Source organism: Rhea americana, unplaced genomic scaffold (genome assembly GCF_003343005.1).
Source record: "Rhea americana isolate MKP2758 unplaced genomic scaffold, rheAme1 scaffold_75, whole genome shotgun sequence".
Taxonomy (NCBI): domain Eukaryota; kingdom Metazoa; phylum Chordata; class Aves; order Rheiformes; family Rheidae; genus Rhea; species Rhea americana.
In genome coordinates, this window is record NW_028186923.1 from 3,439,247 (window position 1) to 3,461,132 (window position 21,886).

The 21,886-nt window shown below is 42.5% G+C and overlaps 2 protein-coding genes across 2 annotated transcripts; one reads left to right on the plus strand and one right to left on the minus strand.

The window, feature by feature from the left end:
* Positions 1–565: 565 nt before the first annotated feature.
* On the minus strand, positions 566–10,495 carry HAUS1 (HAUS augmin like complex subunit 1). The gene is made up of 9 exons (XM_085322205.1): positions 10,391–10,495; positions 9,278–9,452; positions 7,982–8,117; positions 6,970–7,104; positions 6,536–6,659; positions 5,689–5,754; positions 4,065–4,136; positions 2,351–2,398; positions 566–885 (listed from the first exon to the last, which is right to left on the minus strand). Exons 1-9 carry the CDS (start codon positions 10,430–10,432, stop codon positions 802–804), a joined length of 882 nt encoding a protein of 293 aa, XP_085178331.1. The 5' UTR covers positions 10,433–10,495; the 3' UTR covers positions 566–801.
* A 310-nt stretch (positions 10,496–10,805) lies between these two features.
* On the plus strand, positions 10,806–18,666 carry ATP5F1A (ATP synthase F1 subunit alpha). Its single transcript, XM_085322204.1, has 12 exons — positions 10,806–10,972; positions 11,975–12,053; positions 13,115–13,284; positions 14,092–14,265; positions 14,351–14,517; positions 14,663–14,811; positions 15,803–15,954; positions 16,084–16,308; positions 16,413–16,520; positions 17,213–17,357; positions 17,575–17,725; positions 18,467–18,666. Exons 1-12 carry the CDS (start codon positions 10,913–10,915, stop codon positions 18,546–18,548), a joined length of 1,662 nt encoding a protein of 553 aa, XP_085178330.1. The 5' UTR covers positions 10,806–10,912; the 3' UTR covers positions 18,549–18,666.
* The last annotated feature ends 3,220 nt before the right edge of the window (positions 18,667–21,886 follow it).

A 21,886-nucleotide genomic window follows, 5' to 3' on the forward strand; every position in this document is an offset into this window, starting at 1 on the left:
GTCACACACAAAAAAATAAAATCCTCTTTGTTGGCTGTCTCAGACTGCAGGACTTAGTAGTTCCCAGTACCTATTCTGAGCTCTAGATCACATTTTCCATATCAGTCATTTTGATTAATGTCTCAAATCCCTACTGAAGACATTAAATGGAAAGGAGCAGTTACATTTCTCAGTGCCTGAAATGCCCAAGCTTACATCTGCTCTAGACATAAGTTTAGAATTTGTCTTCACAAACCTGGTAAAGATTAGACACACTATGGGCGAAAAAACTTGATATGTCCCCAGTTCTGAGCTGACAAGGCAGAATAAAACAAATAAGTAAAAACCCAATCATCTAGTACATGCAAAGAGTCTGTCATATTATATTTGCACCACAGAAGAGGAGACCTTGGGGGAAAAAAAAAGGCATTCCAGAGCCTGGAGATGGAGAAAGAGGGAAGCCAAACTCCGAGATCAGTTAGACTGCTGGAGGCAAAAAGGTCAACCAAATACTGAGAGGGACATTTCCTGAGGAGGGTGCCTTCTGGAGGCCACTTACAGGTCTGTATCACCTATGAAAAACACGTTTAAGGAAACAAGAGTGTCTGAGGTTTATTTTACAGAGAAATAGGCGATTTTTACAACTGCAAGGCTATACAAACCCTAAAAAGCAAGCATGCTTGCTGAAAGGTCGCAAGTGTGCCATCCAACAGCAAGAAGCGAAAGGCAAAAAGCTGCAAAGTACAGTTAGAAGTCCAAGAGGTTTTACAAGTGCAAACAAACAGGCAATTAGAAAGGACATCATCTTCCACGYAGGCCACTTCAGGTGAATCGGAGTTTGCTGGGCTCTGGCATCGAAAGAGTCAGCATGTCAAGCTGCGATGAGAACTCTGCCTCCAAGGCATCCTAGCAAGAGAGAGAACCAAGAGGACTCATTGACTGCAAAGCAGTTTCCCGATATTCTTATTAGACAAATCCTTCTACAACGATCAGATCTTGGGAATACTATTAACACTGACTAACCCTAGTATTGAACTGRAGGTTCTCACTACTGCAAACGTCAATTTGACAACATAAGCGATTCTGAAGTTAGCAATGCACTGAAGACCAAGGACAAAATGACCTAATGCTGTCTGSTACTTTTCAATACTGCACTGCTCCTCTGTACAATTTCCAAACAAACTAAATAGTTGAGGCATTTTATGCATCAAATGTATACGAACACAACAAGCCAAACAGGTTTGTTAGCCTCAATGGTCATCAGATCTCTTGCAGTAGAGTTTCAAAAAATCAGTAGAGTTTCAATCTCGTTGCACTGACTGACCAACAGGGCATTTTAGATACAATGAAGCCCTGCCCTGCAGTCCTTGCAGTGTGATGTTTTCAGAAATAACTACCAGGCTGAATAGAAAYGCAACTCCATGCCTCAGTTTCTTGCAGCATGACACATAAGAAATGCTGATAAATTAGATGCTTTTTATAACTGAGCCTATAAGGCAAAGGAAAAATTCCTTTTCTAAGGAACTACAAAGAAATCACCAAATGAAGGGCTAAATAAGCTGAATGGCCTTTATACTGTGTCCCAGGGGGGCTTTCAAGCTGAACAAGTCGTCACTCCAGAGATGAGCATTCTGACCYGATAAAAACCTCATGCTGGTAAGGTAGATTTATATTTCTGAAACAAAACCAAGTGCCTCACCAACCCAAGCAATCCTATCAAGAAGCATACCAGATACTCTCAGGTAGCCATGATTCTGATCCAGTCTTTAAGGCTTATCACCAAATACCCTGCACTCTGTCCACAAGCAAGCAGGATGTAGTCCAAAAAACATAAAAGACAGGTTTTATGCTGAACTTGGCCCTAGTTCACCCTGAAAAACTAYATGTGAGCTTCCAAAACAGCTTAAGTGTTTCCCATCAATCATACTTGCAGGTTGCACAAGCATGGATGAATTGGGCACAGTGCTTTATAGGGGAAGGTCTATACTGAGGCCACAAAGCAGTTATATAACAGAACACAGGCCTTATCACCCTCTGAGATTTCAGAAGCAGTAATGAAGGTCATGGGATCAAGAAGCTACAACATGAGTGAAAACACACTCTGRTGGGTGAGGCAGACAAAATCCAGAGGGATATAGCTACCTAATACCCACTGCTATCACTACACCTGACTGCCTTTGTASCTTTAGATTTCATCCCTCCAACAGTTCCTCCCACCAGTATGCCCTATTTCTACCTTACCAAAGTAAAATTTGCCTCTGGAGATCATTAAGACTACAGTCTAAGGTAGACAAATCCACAACCAATTAATGCATATAGCTTTGGAATGACAGTATGCATTTAGGTCTCTATGAAAAATAAAAATTCTTACCAGTTCTCGTTTTGCTTCTTCAACCTTCACTTGTGCAAGGGAAAGATTCTARAGAGAGAAAAGGGCATAAAAAGCAGTATTTCAGCTTGAGACACAGAGTCTGTGTATCACTGCAAGACTTTAACGATAAGCCACAGGGGAATTTGGGAATAACGAAGTCAGTTTTATGTACACTCTTCACATGCAAAAGGTACTGACATCAAAAGACTATCACCATATTGGTTTGGGCAGTCATATATGTTTCTATAGGAAGACCTAATGTCTAAGAAAACACTTAGAAGTGTCCCTAAACAGCCAGCCAAGGAACAGGATTTTAAACATATCCAGGCATGAATCTTSCAAAGCACAAAAAGCTTCTAGCAGCATGCAAGGATAGGCCTTTCTCCCTCACTCTGCCTGCACCAGAAGGGGGGCACTAGGGCTCTCCCCATCTCCACTGACAACAAGATGGAGGSGCAGCAGGGAATTGAAGAACCACCYAATCCAATTTGAAYGGYCTGTTTTWCCTGAGGAAAGTTGTGGCAGCTGCCTTTTGGAGTAAAATGGATTAAGACCACTAGCAGTCCCACCCTCTCCCTTCATCCTTCTCTTGTAGGAGAAGGAAAGTACTAGCTGTATGAGGGAGAAGTTAGGGTTGCAGGAACTCAATGCAGGGACTGAGAAGGTGAAGAAAGAAGGGTGGTCCAGCATACAGGTCCCTAATCTATAATACAAGGGACTTAATTCATCATRAACTTTCTATGTAATTTTGGACAAGTCTCTGTTTCTCTAGACCTCTATGTCCCATTCATGAAAACTTTCAGTCTTTCTCCCCCCCCACAGAATGATGAGGTTAACTGTATTACAGGTTGTTGGGTGCTCAAATACAGAGGTAACAGGGGCCTTACTGAATAATTTAAATATAGCTGTCTAGATTAGAGGTTTATTTAATAAAACCAAAACCAATTCCAGCATTTAGTGGTCAATGTGTAAACTTCATGCAAAGCTTTTTGTTTTATGGACTAATAAACCCCTGCTTACCTACAATTTCTGTAAGTCTTTGTAAAGTTGTTTACAGAAGTCCCCAAAYGGAAAGTCTTTTGCAACAAGGGTTCTCCTAATTTGAAATGACTAGAGTCCTTTAAATAAACAGTGCTTCATACATCAGCCTGATAGCAACTCCTAACACAGTGACCAGTAATGATAATAGCCAAAATTTAAAATGAAGAAGAGATACTTGTTCAGGAGAAACATTTTTTTTTAATATTCTTTTAAATCTTGTTCAAAGCTTGAATCTCTGCATGGTGCAGAAGCATCTACCATACTAACAGGTCGACTGGTATACTTAAAATTATTGGTAAGTCTTACAGATATTTTTATATTAAAGAATTTTATTTTCCTCCTCCAAACTTCTCTGCCTAATTTATGCTCAGTTCACCTTGATACTGAGCTCACCCAGTCATTCTGTTCCTGTCACATTCCTATGCACTGTGTTAGAAGAAAACAATTTGCTTGATAAACCACAGTTAATATCTTGTTTTTTTCCATCAACAAATAAAGAGCTTATTTTGTCTTTTAAGTACAATCTGCTGTTCAGACAGTTCATTAACAGACCTGCAGAGATTTAAAATAGCAAATATTTGTCCACTGAAACCACTGCAACAATAAAGGTTGCCATGAACTCTGTTAAAACTACTCTGATAGCAACGCAATAGAACAGAGAGGAAATAATTACAGGAGTTAAATCGAGGTAGGACTCCAGCTGCTTCCTCAAAGGCACCATTTCTTGTTCTAATTCGGCCAGTTTCTGTCAACAGAATAAGGCAGATTTTATTCTACAGTCTTACTTGTAGAAGTGATGTAAGTCAACAAAATAGATCTACAATTATTTTCAGTATTTCAGAACCCAAACATGTCAGTTAAAGCTCTGATGAGTTTTCTCAAAAGCTATGGAAAAACAAAGATCTACTATTCTTTCAGTTATTAGTCAAACCCAGCTCAAATTTAACACTGAGGTATATTACTAATTTTTTCCTTCCTTTTTGAAAATATACAGCTTCTTTTCATACAGTATAACCACTTGATCTTACCTTCCTGAAAGCAGAGGTTTTCAGCTTAGAATCCACCAGACAGTGGTCTCTTACTGACAACCTTGCTGCACGTCAGGACAGAGAGAATTGAGGGAAGGAAGGAAGGAGCTACATGGCTTTGCACATGCGGAGCAAAGGAGGATTCCCCTGCTCACGTGATGAGCATGGGGAGATAATTTCTCTCTAGGGCTGGAAACAGAGCACCTTTCCACAGCTCTCTACCCTCTACAAATAATCAATCTAAAGTAAAAAAAAAAAAAATGCACTGTGAAGATGATCAATTAACTGAGCTCTCAGCAAAGCAGATACAGGAACGATAGTGAGTCAAACCTGCCCTTATATTCAGGTTTTTAGAAGAAAAAGGTCACATAAAACTCGAGACCTACAGAAAATTGCCTATGATTTCTAATATGTAAATTCCAAAGCAAATGATTTTTGGTTACTCTTCTGAAACACTGTGCAATGTAAATGTTGCCACCCAGTGCTGGTTCATGAGATCAAAGTAAAACCAGCATAGTTATTTTCATTGTTAATGCAGGAAAAGCCAAAAAAAAAAGTAATACAAGAAGACACAAAGCATGCTTTTTCCTTCAGCTTATTACCCTGCTGGGCTTACAATATATTCAAAARTGTTGTTTTTAAAGATACTAGTACTGTGCCTACACAGTACTTCAGAACTTGAACTTCACGCTGCCTCTTTGTCCTGCTCAGACCATTTGACAGCAGGTCTACTTCATACATACTGGAGAGAATCACCTGGGTCATTTTATCTAGCAACTCTCAAAACACAAGCAATCACATAACAGGATACATTCCACAGACTGTCCATCCCATTCATAGCAGAGATCCCAGTTAGAGATCAAGAACTGCCAGTTCCCTGCAAATATTCCTTCAGTAGCTTTGTATTTATTATATGAAATTCTCTACAAAGGCAGAAAGCTGAAAAGTGGGGGAAAAAACCCCAAAATACATCCAAATAAAGATTTCAGTTGTTCCACTCAATCAGTCCAGAGGGAAAGCAGCTTCCCAAGTCTAAAGCTCGTTTAATCCTGAAGAAGCACAACTTCAGCACCCGTACATGCTTCTCAGCTTCTAAGAGACAGATTCATCTGACATTACTCAGTTCAGGAGTATCTGCCTATGGGATTTGTGTTTGGGCCCCTTTTTTGTTCAGGTAATCAATCAAATGACAAAATATATTTCCTGAAATTGTTCAACAAGACGGGCCATACCACTGCAGAAACATCCATCTTGTACCAAAAGACCTACCTCAGACAGGTTCACTAATGCCTGATGCGTCAAAGACTGGTCCAACCCTGTGGCAGAAAGCTGCTCCTACAAGTGAGAAAACAGTTTGTACAATGCGTACTCTCCTACCACAGACAAGTGACAACAAGATACAACAGAGAGGAGAAAGATGTTGCCGGAAACTTGGGTTTTGATCAAAACATGAAGATAGTACACGTTTTGTGTTAGCAAATTATCTGAACCATAGATCTAGGAGGTATGTGACATCAGCTACTACTAAAAGTTTATACTACTAAYAACAAATCTTTCCAGAAAACCAGTAGGAGGAAAGCATTTGCAAAGACTAGGAAGAGGTTTCCCAATAAAGTCTCATTAGTCCAATACAATGTTTCCCACCTCAGATTTTTCAAAATATTGACCAGCATCTAAGAATTACATGAAACATTCACACATCCTTCACAATGTGAGAAAGGCAAATGAAAAGACAGTACAATTTGTGCCTCCAAAGTTTAATCATTCATTACTCTCAAAAATGGCTATATTCAGAATTCTGACACACAAGCTACCACAGTGAGTCAGCTGCTCACTGTATACCATAACACACAGTACCTCAGAGTAAATACAAGGTAATCTGAGCTAAAACAGCTCTCTGAAAGAAGGAAAAATATCCTTGCATCTGCTATAGGATGTCATGGTGAAGAAGCATAGTAGTAACAAAGCATGGTAGCGGGGGTACTAGGAGGACTAGAGTCTTATGTTTTGGAATTTAGGAAACTCCAGAGATGCCTCCAAGCACAATTTTGGTCCCAACCAGGCATGGCTGGGCTACCACTTCATAAAGTCTCRTGAGAAAACTCCTTCCATCTACCTCAGCAGCCTTAATCCTGACTTTTAAATCCTCAGATTTGTCTTTCAGGAACTTCAGGTTCTGGGATCGGCTCTCAGCTTTTGCTTCTTCTACCTCCAAATCTTCCTCTGTTTTTTTAAGGTCCCTTTAAAAAAKAAAAATAAAACAAATAAACAAAAAAACCACACCCATACCTTTACATTCAAAGAAATACTGGTATATACATACTCCTTAATCATCTATAGTCAAGTTAAACCCATTTTTGTTTTTAACTTTCTCATGCATCAGTGCCTATAGCACATAACTTTGGATAGATGATGTCAAGTACTGTGAATTAGAGACATACTATCACCCTGAAATTTCAGTGATCCTTGCTAGTGATCACAGCCAATATACCACACTGTAGAGATCAACAACACCGCAAACATCCTTCCTTTTTTCCATCCACTACTCACTCTTGTAACCGCTTTTCCAGCACCAGTGCTGCAGTTAGTTTTTTCTTGATGCTGGTCAATTCCAGTTCCATTTCTCTGTTCTTTGATTCTGTTGCATACAGATCCCAAGTCAGATCATTCATAGCAGAGATGAAACTAGTGAAATGAGAGATTTAGTAGAAGTGTTCAGGAGTTCGCTCTTCTGAAACTCAGGATTATTATTTTTTCTCCACACTTCCCACAACTGATTTGCATTTTCATGTTATGACACATCTGACAAACACCAGCTAGTTTAAAAGAGGAAAGGAAAAGAAGTCACTGAGGATATCTGCTTTCCTTAAAGATTTYATCTGGAAGGGGAAATGGCCCAGCAATTTGAGTAGTGGGAGGGCCAAACAAGACCTGGTATTCCAGTGAATGTAACCCCCAAACTTGAAATATTCAAGAGCTCCACTCCTCCACTCCTGSCTTGCCACGCAACCTGTGAGAGAAAGTCACTGAAACATATCCTTGAAATGTGCCCAGCAGTACTTTGGTCACCTCCTCCTGCCAAATGGCTCAGAGTTGCTTACTCTCTGGCTCAGGAGAAGAGCAAAGCTCCTTAAGACTTTTTTTTAAAAAAAAGATTCTAAGGCAGATTTCAGCCTTTCCTTACTGATAGTGCTCAGCACTGCATCATGGGCGAGGGTAGGCAAGGAAGAGAGGCCTAGGAAGAACAGGCTAACAGCTACTGTTTCTCTGAGGCTGAGCTAAGAAAAACTTCTGACATTAAGTGGAGCTAGATAAGGGAGGAAAAGGAGAAGAGCTGACATTGAGCAACCACTTACAGCTCCTTGGTCCTTGCCTACGCTGTGTGAAAACTCCTCTAGCTACATTAATTGCCATCCTTTAAGGTTGCCCAAGTAGAAAAAGAAAAAAAAAATGCTGGACAACAAAAAGTCCCATGGGAAAGTACAGTTTGAAACCATCAAATTGAAAAGCTAAGGGTAAACAGCATAGACCATCATTCCTGGTGCAGAGTGGTAAGAACTACCTGGCAAGAGAAGTGTCCTTTGTTTCAAGTATCAACGCGCAGTTTACCAGCTCGTTTAGGTAGCTGGTGCCCTCACTGCACAGACTAGTTAAGGAAAAATCCAGGCTTTTTGCGAGAAGGTCCTGTAGGTAGTTGGCTGAAAAACAAATACAAGCCTAGTTAATCATTTTTATACCACTGTTCTTCTGAGACCTAGACGGCACTCTCTGAAGCTAGAATTCAATCCCACTCTGGAAATGTTGGTTACATTTCCATCGTTAGGGGAAGAGCAATCTTAAAATAAGACTTAAACATGCTAAACTGCTGTCACATTCCTGCTTGTCAAGAAAATTCACTGTGTTGGGGAAGAGAGCTGTTCCTCTCCTTCCCTGACCAGCACTTCTAAGCCTCAAACAAACAAGAGTTTAATCCCTGTGCTATGGTGATCAGCTACGGTCTTCCTTCTGCAGAGGACTGTGCAGCAGTCTAAATCCACTCCTGGCAGATATATGCTTATAACGACAGACCTGCAGTAGGAAGGATGATTCTTCTTTCTGAAGGAGTCTGAATTTGCAGCAGAGCTCATACCCATGCCTGACTGGCAATGCCCACTTTCTTGGGCAGCCTAATGCAAYCATCTAGTCTCCACCATGATTTATTTGATGGCAAGTCACTAGAAGACTTGCAGGAAAAAAAAAAAGTAAAGTTTTCAGGGGGGGGRAATACCTTCATGTGTACAAAATCAGTCTTTTCACAGAAAGGTRAAATTCCTTCTTAAAAATAAAAGCCATTAAAGGCACAATCCTTCAGCATACGTTATGTTAAAGATGTATTATGGCCCTCTGAACCATGCACTTGCTCTAGGAAAAAAAAAAAACACACATTTTCTACACTCACCCCAGAGAGCAACAGCATATTAATCATCTCATTGGTGTTTCAGATTCCTCAAGTGCTTTCCTTAACAGGAAAAAAGCACTGGCTCAGACTCTTAAATCAGGAGCAGTATTSTTCATCTGCCTATCCAACCAGTTTCAGTGCTGTGCTATCCAGCCCAGCAAACAATTTCAGCAATTAATCTCCTTGCCTTAAAGCCTGCTCAAGCTAGCTTAAATAAGTGTTCTTGACCAACCTTATGTCACTAAATTTTGGTGAAAGAAAAGCATGAGGAATATGGTAGTGATTGCTGAATCACAGCAAATGGTTAGCTTATTGATAGTCTTTTGTAACTTCTCATAAGATTTTAAAAGAAACACTCCAYGTGGTCATTAAGAGAAACTCTAACATTCATGGAACTGAGAACTGGAGCTTCAAACTCACCTTCTGCTTCATATTCTGCTGCCTTCTGCTTCATGTCTTCTATCATCAAAGAAACATCCCTATCCCTGGCTTCATTCTGTTCAGCAAGTTCGTACAGGATATCGATGGACCGTGCATTCACTTCATAACGTGGAATGGGCTGATCCCCAAACATTTTCTTTAGCCATAAAGTAACCTGCCACAAAAGTTGAGGGGGAAGGAGGAGAGTCACTGAATGGACAGAAAATAGCTGTTTGATGTGAGAAACAAGAAGTGCTGCAAGCTGTAAATTCCTGCAGAAAAACTCCTCAGCTGTTTGCTATAGACACGCTAATAATGATCTAAGACACAGTCAACGGGTATTTGGGCAGGTGGTGAAAATAGCATTTAAGCAAAATAAGATCAAATTGCCCAAACCATTATTGCTGGAACATCTCCACCAGCTAACATGGAGAAAAGGTTGCAACAAACTGCAGSTGTTAGCCTTGCAGACACCACCTCTGCCACAGAAAGATTAGCAACAGGAGAGATTTCAAGGCAGTGGTCTCAAATGCCATGAAAAGATTAGGTTATGACTAACACCAACCAAACACATGGGAGCTGAATATTAAGGTAATGCTTGTCTTGTCTCAGGTTATCTTGGCAATTCGATGATAGAAGTGGACTCAGTCTCCTTACTTGAAAGGACATCACATTCTTACAAGCTCTTCTTTAAGCTTTGCCCGCACCAGCGGCTCAGCCGCACACACCACACACCTACTGCCCGCAGCAAACATCGTCCTGAGCCGCACTGAGGAGAAAACCCCTCAGGCACACACAAAAAACCCTGGGATACAGCAGAAACGCCAGCGAACCGCACCTTTCTACTATTCTTTCTAGCGACAACGGTGTGAAATCACTCTAAGCCCTGCCAGGCGAGACTTTCACCACACGGCATGCCCAGCTCGCTGCGAGGCGGCTTGTCCGTGCCGCTCAGCGAGGCACTGTCTACCCGCCACCAGAGCTGCGAACGCGGCGTGGAGGAGGTGGCCAAGGCCGGCAATCGCGATCGTTATCTCCTTCCGTCTCGATTTCTCTCCGCAGCCCGCCACCCCTCAGGAGAAGAAGCCCACCCGCTCCGGGGCCAGCCATTACCCGCCGGATCTTCTCCTCCAAGCCGTCCATGGCCGCCGCCATCGCCTTGAGCCTCCCGCCTCTTCCCGACTTCCCCCGCGCCGCCGCCGCAATGCCTCCTGGGACTTGTAGTCCGCTGCGGCTGCGCGGCAGCCGGGCCATGGCCCCGCCCCCTCCCCGCCCCGTGGGCGGGGCTCGCCCCACCGCCCGCTCAGGGCTGTCTCAAGGGCACTTGCCGCGAGGGGCTGTTTTTTTTTTTTAAAAAAAAAGCGCCATTTCTTCKTTTTTTCCGGATCTGGAGTCACCGCCGGCAGCAAGGATGGGGCGCAGAAATAATAAAGCGGCCGCGCCGGGCCGAGGGGAAGGAGGCTTTCGGGAACCGCTTCCGGGGCATGACCCCGCCGCCCCGCCGCCACGGGGCGGGGCGTCGGCGCCACCAGGGGCGGAGCGCGTGGCGGCCATTTTGTGGAGAGAGCGCGGGGCCGGCAGCCGCGTCCCGTCTAGTCCCGTCCGGAAGAGCCGCCGCCCGCTGCCGCCGCCAAYATGCTCTCCGCCCGCGTGGCCGCCGCCATCGCCCGCTCCCTGCCGCGGCAGGCCGGCCTGGTGAGCGCGCCGTCGCTTCCGAGCGGCGGGCGGGGGGAGGCCGCCGCCATCTTGGGGGCTGCGGTGACATTGAGGGGCCGCGGCCTGTGGCGGGCGGCGGGGAGCTGGGGCGGCGAGAGGGGCGGGATGGCGCTCCGGCGGCGGCGGCGGCCAGTTCCCGGCTCCCCCCGGGGGGCTGCCCCCGCCCCACGCTGGGGAGGTGGGTAGGGGCGCCGCGCCCTTTCCTCAAGGTTGGGGGTGGCCTTGCCGGGTGCCGGTCGACGGCATCGGCGCTGCCTGGGGACGGCACCTTAGTGAGGCCTGGGGATCYGAGCTGCAAAGCCTCGCTGCGGGGCGTGTGTGTTGCGTGTTGGTGGGGTGCAGAAATCTGTCAGGAGCCGCTGCTAGTCACYGTCCCCGTGAAGGTGAACGGAGAGGCCGTTCCAGCCTTGCTGGAAATGTCAGGGTGCTCCTGTGGGACTGCACTGGGAGCGCTCTGTGAGATGTAAGCTTGTTATATGCATTCAAGATACTAATCATTTTTTTTTCTAGAATTGCGTATGTTTTAGCCATTTTCCAGTAATTCTATAGCTAGACTTTTTTTTTTTTCCTGAGAGTAGCCAACCCTTAGAGAGCTAAATTTTCCCTTGTGCAGAACTGTAAGGGAGGCCCTGTTTTCCATACGCCTCAAGCTTTAGATGCTCTGAGTAAAAAGATCTGATTAGAAGAAGTGCTGCTGTGGAAGCTGCCGCAGTGCAGCAGTGGTGACACCAGTGCAGTACGAACGCTGTGCAACAAGTAATTTAGAACGTTTTGCTTTATTTACTTGTCCAACCTTGATAATGTCAGACCTGGTTCCAGAGATACAGCTTGTGAGTGGACTTCTGTGGTGGGTAGCTCAAGACTGAGACATACTAAGCATATCATTCACAATAAGAATTTGCAGTGTGATTCTTTAAAATAGTGATTTTTTTTGATTAGTCAAAGAAATGTCATTCTTTTTAAAACAATTGATTATGTTAGATTTCCAGAAACACCCTGGGTGCAGCATTTGTTGCTACAAGAAACATCCATGCCTCCAAAACATGTTTTCAGAAAACTGGTGAGTCTTTTTTTTTTTTTATTAAAAAAAAATATGCACATAAGAGTACCATTTGAGGGCTTGCTCTGTCAAACTTGTTAACTTAAAAAAATAACAACAAATTAGAATTTAAACTTGGAATATGAGGTGCGCACATCATTTGACAAAGCCCTTAAGGGCAGTGATTTATAGTGAGSTGGTTATTATGCAGTCATATCTTTGAGGCTTTACTTTACATTTTAGTAACCGCTCAAAATGTGCCCAAATCAAGGTAGCGGTCTCACATCAAATCGGGCTTTGCTGTCAATTCTGTCTTCAACTCATGCAGAATTGTCTGAGAAGGCTTCAAATTCCAGTTTTATATCTGCTTTGTAAYAGTAGAAGGGAATGGATGACTTTCCCAGGCATGCTTGGGTTTGACCTTSTGTCCTTGTGTTTAACTTCTGTGCTGCCGCATCTTGGTGTTTATAGAAGGCAGTAGCACCAAATAGCTGTATTTTGGTAGTGGTTCATGTACAATTTTCGAAGTGGTTTGGGTGACTGAAGCTATTAGGAAATGGCAGTTTCAGTGTTAATTACTTACTGCTTCCTGAGGGAACCAAAATTTTTTGGAGACATGCTGTTGAACAGAATTTAGAACAAGATGGTGAATGCTTTTTTTTTTAAATAGGTTACATTGAACAACTCACTTCTTAAATGTATTAAATGTCTGAATGTRTTTGGATCTTACAAATGATTTGAGAATGTATTTTGATGCCTACAGTCAACGTGCTCTGCCTGTAGAGCTAGGAGTTCTTGCTGATCTATCTAACCACTTTCTGAGGAAGAGGTTGCTAATAGTGTAGAGCATATTGAAGGACATAGGTTGCCTGTTTAATTTAGTCATTTATGGTGGCTCATAATGGTGAAACTACTTCTATTGACAGTGAACATGAAGAATGTCACTTGTGCATCAGGCATAAGCAAGAGTGAGGCTTGCTTGGTCTTATGGCATACCTGAAGCAGAGTCAGCTCAAAATGAGGTTACTGATTTTATATTGTGCTTTAGTATGTCTGATCTTGCCTGAAACATTTCTTTCCAGGCACTGCTGAGGTATCCTCTATTCTTGAGGAACGTATTTTGGGAGCTGATACCTCTGCTGAACTTGAGGAGACTGGCCGCGTGCTCTCAATCGGTGATGGTATTGCCCGTGTGTATGGTCTAAGAAATGTTCAAGCAGAAGAAATGGTTGAATTTTCTTCTGGACTGAAGGTAAGCTTTCACTAAAACCTTTTGTTTAGCTTGGAAATACGAAGATGACTTTTCTAAGAGGAATCAGTGATGATGCCTGGAATTAACCATATGAGACTTTTACTGAATTCCTTTTAATTTAAATATGGAATATTTAGTTGAAATAACACTGCAACAAAGAAATGTTCTTTATAATGCATTGCTTTCGATATCAGTGTCKGATTCTTGGCCAGCTTTATTTATTTGCCTTTACCTAGGAAGTATTGAGAGCCAATCTGCTGAGGATTTTTTACTTACTTTAGTTTCAGGCTGGCTTTTCTGTTTACTGGTGAAGAATGGCCTCTTAAGCTCCAATACAGTGTACAGTTTGCTGACTACTTACAGTCTTAAGAACAGAGCAAAATTAAAAAGGCTTAGACTGCTTCCTAAAATTCAGACATCTTTTCTTTTTTCAGCATTTTTAATTGAGCTAACTTAATTTAGTGAAACCGATAACCACATCTTTTTTCCCTTGTCCAGTTCTTGCTTGAATTCTGCTCATCTCTTCTGTTTTTTCTAGGAAAAGAAGTAACTTCATACTGGACTGCTACAAGTGTAATAAATTATTAAATGGAAGAATTAGGCAGGTTCTCCCATCAGTATGGGAAAAGATACAKGCATTGGACATAAAAACAGAATATTGAATATTGTATTGTTGCAAAAAAGATTGAGGTAGCCWTTGTCCGGTATTGCATGCTGTAGAATAATCACATAAGTACTAAATTGGTAAGAATTTACTGTGGAAATGCTGATACGGGTTTTCTCAGGATGGCATTATTTTTGTCCTAGGGCATGTCCTTGAACTTGGAGCCCGACAATGTTGGTGTTGTCGTGTTTGGTAACGACAGATTGATCAAGGAAGGGGATGTTGTGAAGAGGACTGGTGCCATTGTGGATGTTCCAGTTGGGGAAGAGCTGCTGGGCCGTGTTGTAGATGCCCTGGGCAATCCCATTGATGGGAAGGTAAGTGTAACTGTGCGTTTACTGCCTTTGTTTGCTTCTATGTGATGTAGACTGCAACAGTGCTTTCTTTCCTTTCCTTTTTAAGGGTCCTATTACTTCTAAGACACGTAGGAGAGTTGGCTTAAAGGCTCCTGGGATCATTCCCAGGATCTCTGTACGTGAACCTATGCAAACCGGTATTAAAGCTGTGGATAGCTTGGTGCCAATTGGCCGTGGCCAGCGCGAGTTGATCATTGGTGATAGGCAGACTGGGTAAGTTAAATGCCTAAGCTAAAATTTGTTTCCRTATGTAGACTTCAATACAGTATCTTTGAATGTACACAAACTAAAAACTGGGTAGAGGTTGAGAGAACCGTAGGCAGCTTAACTCAGTAATCTCTGTATTTGTKTTACGCAGGAAAACTTCAATTGCAATTGACACAATAATCAACCAGAAACGATTTAATGATGGAACAGATGAGAAGAAGAAGCTATACTGTATCTATGTTGCAATTGGCCAGAAGAGATCTACTGTTGCTCAGCTGGTGAAGAGGCTCACTGATGCAGGTGCAGACTTGAAGAGGGCTGACCACGATGGGAGCTAGTGATACCCTGTTCTCATTAAGATGTGTATGAAATTGGAAGTACTGGTTAACTGAAATGCTGAGTACTACTGTGAACTCTCCTAGTTGCAAGTGTAGACAGAATTCTGTAATAGCCACTTTCTTCTCTGGACAAGAAATCCTTTTAGGTRTCTGAGGAAAAAAACAAAACAAAAACACCTAAAATTTTAYGACAGAACATTAGAAGTTTAACATAAGCCTTCCAAAACTACTGAAAACTTGTGAAGTCACTCTTTGTCCAGTGGAATTTAGAGAGCTTCCTCCTGGCAGTCAGGCAAACCTGGTCATAGTTACGATCTATGAGTATTTATGGATGTGGTATTTGTTTCAAATGTAGGCAAGTCAATGTGAATGACAGTTGCAAGCTTAGTGGAGAGAATTCTGTTGCCCTACGTGTAAGGGATTAAATGATTATATCTTTCCAGAACCACTGATCTTGTTGACCAAAGCCGATACATAACAAAACTWGCAAGAGATCAAGCACCTTTACCTCTTGCCTGCTGGTCAAGTAGAGTCATACCTAGCAGAAGAAACATGTTTTAATGACACTAATATTTTTGGAACTGTGAAACCAAAGGTACTTAAGTAAGGTGATTCCTTGCAGAAGCCAGGAAGCCATGGACTTCTAGGCCTTTGGCTTATAGAGCTTAAGTGTCTTTGATTAAAGTCTAAAATTCATTTTAAATCGGAAAGAAGTCTGTAAGTGTTAAATTAGCTGCTATAAATTTGTTCTGATTAACTCCAGGAGTTTTAAGAGAGAACTGACATGCCAATGTAGCATAACAGTCTTTCTGGAACTAGTGATGCTGCTTGCTCTCGTTTCAGCAGATACAYTTGTCTGCCTTGTAGCTATACGTCACGTGCATGCTGCATCTGCTRATTATTGGCATGATTACGTAATGTACTTATGGTGTCGTGTATACAATTCTTTCTAGATGCCATGAAGTACACTATTGTGGTTTCTGCCACAGCATCTGATGCTGCACCCCTTCAGTATCTGGCTCCCTACTCGGGCTGCTCCATGGGGGAATACTTCAGAGACAATGGAAAACATGCTCTTATCATCTATGATGACTTATCCAAGCAGGTCAGGAAACATTGCTTGTAGATTTGATCTTACARCTGCAGACACCAACACTAGAGTATGATCTCAAATACAGGTAGCCAAGTTTCAAGGTAAGTATTGAAGTCTGAGAGCTGCCTTTATACCATACAGGCTGTTGCCTATCGTCAGATGTCTCTGCTGCTGCGTCGTCCACCTGGTCGTGAGGCTTACCCAGGTGATGTGTTCTACTTGCACTCCCGTCTGCTGGAGAGAGCGGCTAAAATGAATGATGCCTTTGGAGGTGGCTCTCTGACTGCCTTGCCTGTCATTGAAACTCAGGCTGGTGATGTGTCTGCTTACATTCCAACTAATGTCATCTCCATCACTGATGGACAGGTAGGACTTGCTTTACATATGCCAGTACTTCTGTGTAACTTAGTGGCAAGTCTCTAAGTTTTCTGGCTTCTGACCAAGATAACAAAAACAAATTTCTCCTCTAGATTTTCTTGGAAACTGAGCTGTTCTACAAAGGTATCCGTCCAGCCATCAACGTTGGTCTGTCTGTATCCCGTGTAGGCTCTGCTGCTCAGACCAGGGCTATGAAACAGGTAAGCCTGAAAGTGCTACTCACTCATTAGAAACAAGTTGGTCTAACCCATTTCACTCTTAACATGTAGTGAATGCAGAGGAAACATAGCATGAATTCCTTAGTATTCTGAAATAATTTCTGAAGTTCTGTTAGAGCAAGTTTGTGTCATCTCTTTGGTGTTCCCTCGCCTGATGAGTAGTGGAAAGGAAATGATCATCTGCTTAAAGATGCAGGAATCGTAAGCTTAATTGTGCTTAAYGGTACTGATCTACCTAGATACAGAGAATGCTTGCTTAACCCCATACTACTTTTAATCTACATATGAAACTGGAGAGGTTTAATGTAGACTGGAATAGCATGCCTTATACAGACTCTGCTATTGGTATCCAGCTACCCGTAGATCCTCTCTATCTTTTTAGTAAGCCTGGGAAGTATTTCAGATGATTGATTTGAAGTAGAAGTGATCGGATGGCAAGGGAAAGGTCTGAAGTGTGAACTGTAGCACAAGTTACAAGGTTGAAGAGACTGGGATTTTCTGGAAATAATGATTTATTCAAGATGCAGATAATCACATGATAYGTTCAAGAATCATGTGATTGGTATGTGAGACAAAATTGATTTTTGACAGCTGTCCACTGAAGAGAACCTGCTAACTACTAGGCTAATTTCAAAACTGGTCAAACTCAGTCTGACCTCTGCCTTGTATTGTAGGTGGCAGGTACCATGAAGCTGGAATTGGCTCAGTATCGTGAAGTAGCTGCCTTTGCTCAGTTTGGTTCTGATCTGGATGCTGCCACACAACAGCTGTTGAATCGTGGTGTGCGCCTGACAGAGCTCCTCAAGCAAGGACAGTAYGGTGAGTGTCTCGGATATAGCGAGTCTGCATTTCCCACAGGTCTTGTGTGCTAATCAGGTGGGTTTCTGTGGCTGTGTTAAGAACAGTTTTGTGGACATGCTAAATGCAGAGTTACTTGAACYGTATTTTGTATGTATGCAGTCARTCTTCAAAGAAAGGAGCACGTGTARTGCTGATGTAAGACGTACCAATGGTATCAATGCTTTCTTTCATCCAGTTCCCATGGCTATTGARGAACAAGTTGCAGTCATCTATGCTGGTGTAAGAGGTCACTTGGACAAGCTGGAGCCCAGCAAGATCACTAAATTTGAGAGTGCTTTCCTAGCTCATGTTCTGAGCCAGCACCAGGCCCTTCTCTCTACTATCAGGTATGYTGATTTGTTACATTACTGATTCAGAGGGTACTGACCAGAGAACTGGAGCCTAAGTGCTGACTACTGAACTGTKAAGTTAGTGTATCCTAAAACATCAGGCCTTTTGCCTATCTCTAGAGCTCTAGRAGATAAATGAACCTGCCTGATGCTCTTAAAATGCAGTTCAGACCTCAATTTCTTGTCTGCATTTTTTTTAAGAAATCCACCCAATGCTTAAAATAAACCTACTTGCATGCCTCTCCTATAAACTAGTGTTGAAATCACTTCGGCTAATCCCTGTATTTTTGATAGCTTCAAATTATTATAGTAGTGTGGATTAAGTGCTGCTCGCTGCCTTCCTTGCTGCTGAGTTGGCTGTTGGAGGCTTGAGTATTTCCACAGYCCTATCCTGGCAAATGGTTTTTAGCTTGTTTTCCCCTGAATCTGATCATGTGCCTTCCATCTGTGTCTGAAATTGAGTCCACTCTGTCTGGAAGACAGAGCCTTGTTGAACACTAGATAAAGCTATTTTCAAAGTATTTGTTGACAAACATTAGTTCCTATATRATGCTAACCCCTTTTGGGGAGAAATGGAGCTCTGATACTTGTTTCAGTGGTAAAGCTTCATGCATCAAGTGGAAGTGTTTAACTCACTTGCTAATATTAYTAGAAATTGAAAGATGCATTGTAAAGTTTTCCTGCCTTTGGTCATACATTCACTCCTGGCTCAGAAGTTTAACTGCATTGTCTCAACAGGACTGAAGGGAAGATCTCTGACCAGACAGAAGCCAAATTGAAGGAAATAGTCACAAGTTTCCTGTCTACTTTTGAGGCATAAACTCACACAGACCAGGCTGTTGTCGTGATCCCATGCTGCAGTTCCATCAAAGATGTAAAAGTATGTGTGACTTGAATGTACAGATCTCACTGAGAATAAAAGTTTCCATGTAAAAAGACTTGTTTTTTCTGACTCTTCTAATTGTTGGCTTTCCAATTGGCTGCTTTAGCTTCACATGCCTGGGAGAACAAGGAGTTAAACCAACTTGGACACAGGCTTGCTAAAAGAACTCAGAAAAAYCAGAGTGTTTTTACTGCTGAGTGGATCAAACTTAACCATATGAGTACTTATTGAAGGGGTAGCCTTTGGATTTTTGTGTTCTAGGTAGTTTTTATAGTGACAGAACTGTAGGTCGTTGCAGCTTTTATTCTTTTTGCTAGATAACTGATACGGACTTTAGTGTTCTTTATCTTCCTGCAGCTGCGAGTCTGATAGTTGCTGTGTAGTTCATTTTCTCAGTGCCTTGAGTTTCCTGRAATTAAGTATGTCAGGTGAAGCTCAATAGGAGCGTGCCTGGCAGAAATTAAGCTGCTTCTGAAGTTGTCTTCTGCTACAAAGTAAGGTGCACGTAAGGTTAGGTTTGTCTTAAACGTAAAACATACAGCTGGAGTATGGCATTCTAGAAGTTATAGTAGGTGAAAGGGGGGGGTAGAACCCTGGCCAGCTGAATAGTTAAACTGTTACTACAAGCCAGTCTTGAGGCAGTATTATTATACTTGCTTTCATAAGACTGGTTCTTTCAGAGCTGTCTGGTATCTTAGGACAGCTGCACATTTAGGTATTTCAGTAACTGCTATAGATTTAAATGCCATCAGTCTGTAGTTCAGTCCTGTTACTAATCTCCTTGCAATCCCTAATRGCTTGGCAGGGGGTGTTACATACCTGAGTATTTTATGCCTGATTTTCTGCATGCTACACTTGGTGGCCTTACAGTKTTGGAGCATGTATCGGAGGGACGTGGAGGGGAGGATGTTCAGTTTTGCCCTTAAATTAAAATGTAACTCTGCCTTGGCTCTGACAGTAAGCTGGTACTCACACTTCACCTGSTACACTGGAACCCTGCCTTTCATCCTGGGCACTTTCATCTACAGTGTGCAGCATCTATGATTTGGGGCTTCTAGTGGGGCTATTTTATTCTAACTCCAGTTTATTCCATTCAAAGAAGCTGCCCGCCTCTGAGGGYTCAAAGCTGTGCTGCTGTTTTAAGTAGCAGAAAGTAGTTCATCTCAGTCTTTCACAAAATTATAAACTAGCAAGCTTTCGTAGTATCAGCTTGAGTGCTTTGAGMTTGTGAGCGCTTGCCTTTGCCACAGTGTTGTAGGCAGTCAGCCCATCCTCTTTTCCCTCTGACAGTTACAAAATCCCATTTATTCCTCAACACTGTATAGGTCTCATTCATTGCCCCATGTCTCGTTGCCATCAGGCAGTATAGGACACTAAGCACAGTTAGGGGCCTTCTGTGAGATCTGGTTAAATGAAAGTGCTATAAACACTGCCAAAGCAGAGCATAACTAATTGCTTTGCGYGGGGCAACCCAGTTCCTGGTTTGGGATCACCCCAGTCAGCATCCTTTCCTTTTGCCATTGTAGGAAAGTAAACATTTTTCAAGAGCAAACGCTGCTTTACTACAGATAACACCTATATACGTATCATAAATGCTTTAAGGTGAAGCTGCTATCTTTTAATGTTGCGTTTTTCAGGAGCAAATTACATAAGCTTTGGAATGTATCACTAAAATGTTTTGGAACTTCTGAAAAAAACTAACTTATTTTTAGTCTTGTAGTGTTACATCTCTCTAGGAAGAGCTGGGAGGTTAAAATAGTGCTGTGTTTCTGGAGGAGGGCTTTCCGCTGAATTGCTTTTCTCTTTCACAAGCCCATCTCTGAACATGTGACTAGAATATGTGGCTGGGAAGCCACATAAGCATGAGAATATTGTGGTTGAGCCTTTTTGCTTGGACTACCCAAAATGACTTAYGTAGTCTAAGCATTCTCTGCCAGGAAAGTAGTGCTTAAATTTAATGGGGATGTTGAAGGTGGCAATAGTTATTATCAGACACTATCTTTGAAGTACCTCATGCACTAACTTGCTGTGTGACTCAAGGCTGCTACGTGTGTTCCCATTTGGAGAGTGCTGACCTGACCTCACGTTCTGGCCACGGGGTGGTGCTGAAAGGCAGAGAAATGGATCCATGTGCATGTGGCGGGGCGGGGGCGCGGGTAAGCTTTCGCTTTTTGGTAATCACTGAAGGGCTTTGTGTCTTCTTCTGTTGGGAGTATGGGTTAGGTCCAAATAAATAATCTTAAGAGCAGATAGCAAGGGAGAAGGTCACAGAAACACCCAGAATGGAGGAAAATTCCTAAAACAAGGGAACACTTGCAATTTCAGATTTTAGGTTTCAGATGAGCCTCGTACTCCTGAATCAACCTGCTGTGCTGCCCCAGTACTGCTTGCTTTGTGTTATGTTTTTTTCTCCTCGTGGTTTGTGGTGCCTGTTTTTGCATGCTCTGGTTGTACAGTGACACACAACTCAATGCTGCAAGAATGCTGGATCTATATGTGATCACTACCATGTGGTGTGTGGTTGCGTTGTGATATTTATGATGGCAGTTGCACACGCTGCTCTAAGCTGCTGTACCTTCAGCCATGCTATTTTTTCCTGCTTTACTTCTTTCTCAGTCCTGTTTGGTCTTACTTGCCTTTCRTGCAGTGTGACCTTCCACTGAGACCAGATCAGATGGAGAGTGTATGTAGGAGAAATAATGAGACGCTCCTACAGAGCTTTCACACGTGAAACCTCATGGAGCCCTTGTCCAAAACAGGCTAACAGTTCTTAGCAAGAAATGTCATTAATCTCATGAGAAGTTCCAGCAGGATTGTCCGTGTCTGATAAAGCATCAAATACAAACACAGTCCTGATATGCTACTGTGAATCTGACTAAATATTCAGAATTCATACTTCAGAGRTTTTAGTATATTTGCAGCTGGTCAGACTGCACAACAAGTGATACATTTTTAGGTGAAATTGCTATATCTTCTTCAAAGCCTTGAGTGAAACCACACACAAATACRACACTGCCTCTGATAATAACTGTAGCCACTAACAAAGAAGTCAGAATCCATATAAACTTGCTTTATTCAGTATAGATCTTGGAGATACTTGTCAAGTGGCAGTGACCTCTTGGGTCACAACTGACCACATTTACTAAAATAAGGAAAAAAATGCCTTATTTATCTTGTGTTAAAGCAGTGGCAGCAGGCCACCGCAGCGCGTGCGAATCAGGCTTTCCCCCAGGCAGTGTCATCCACCTTCAKCTTTCTTTCCTTTTTCAAGAACT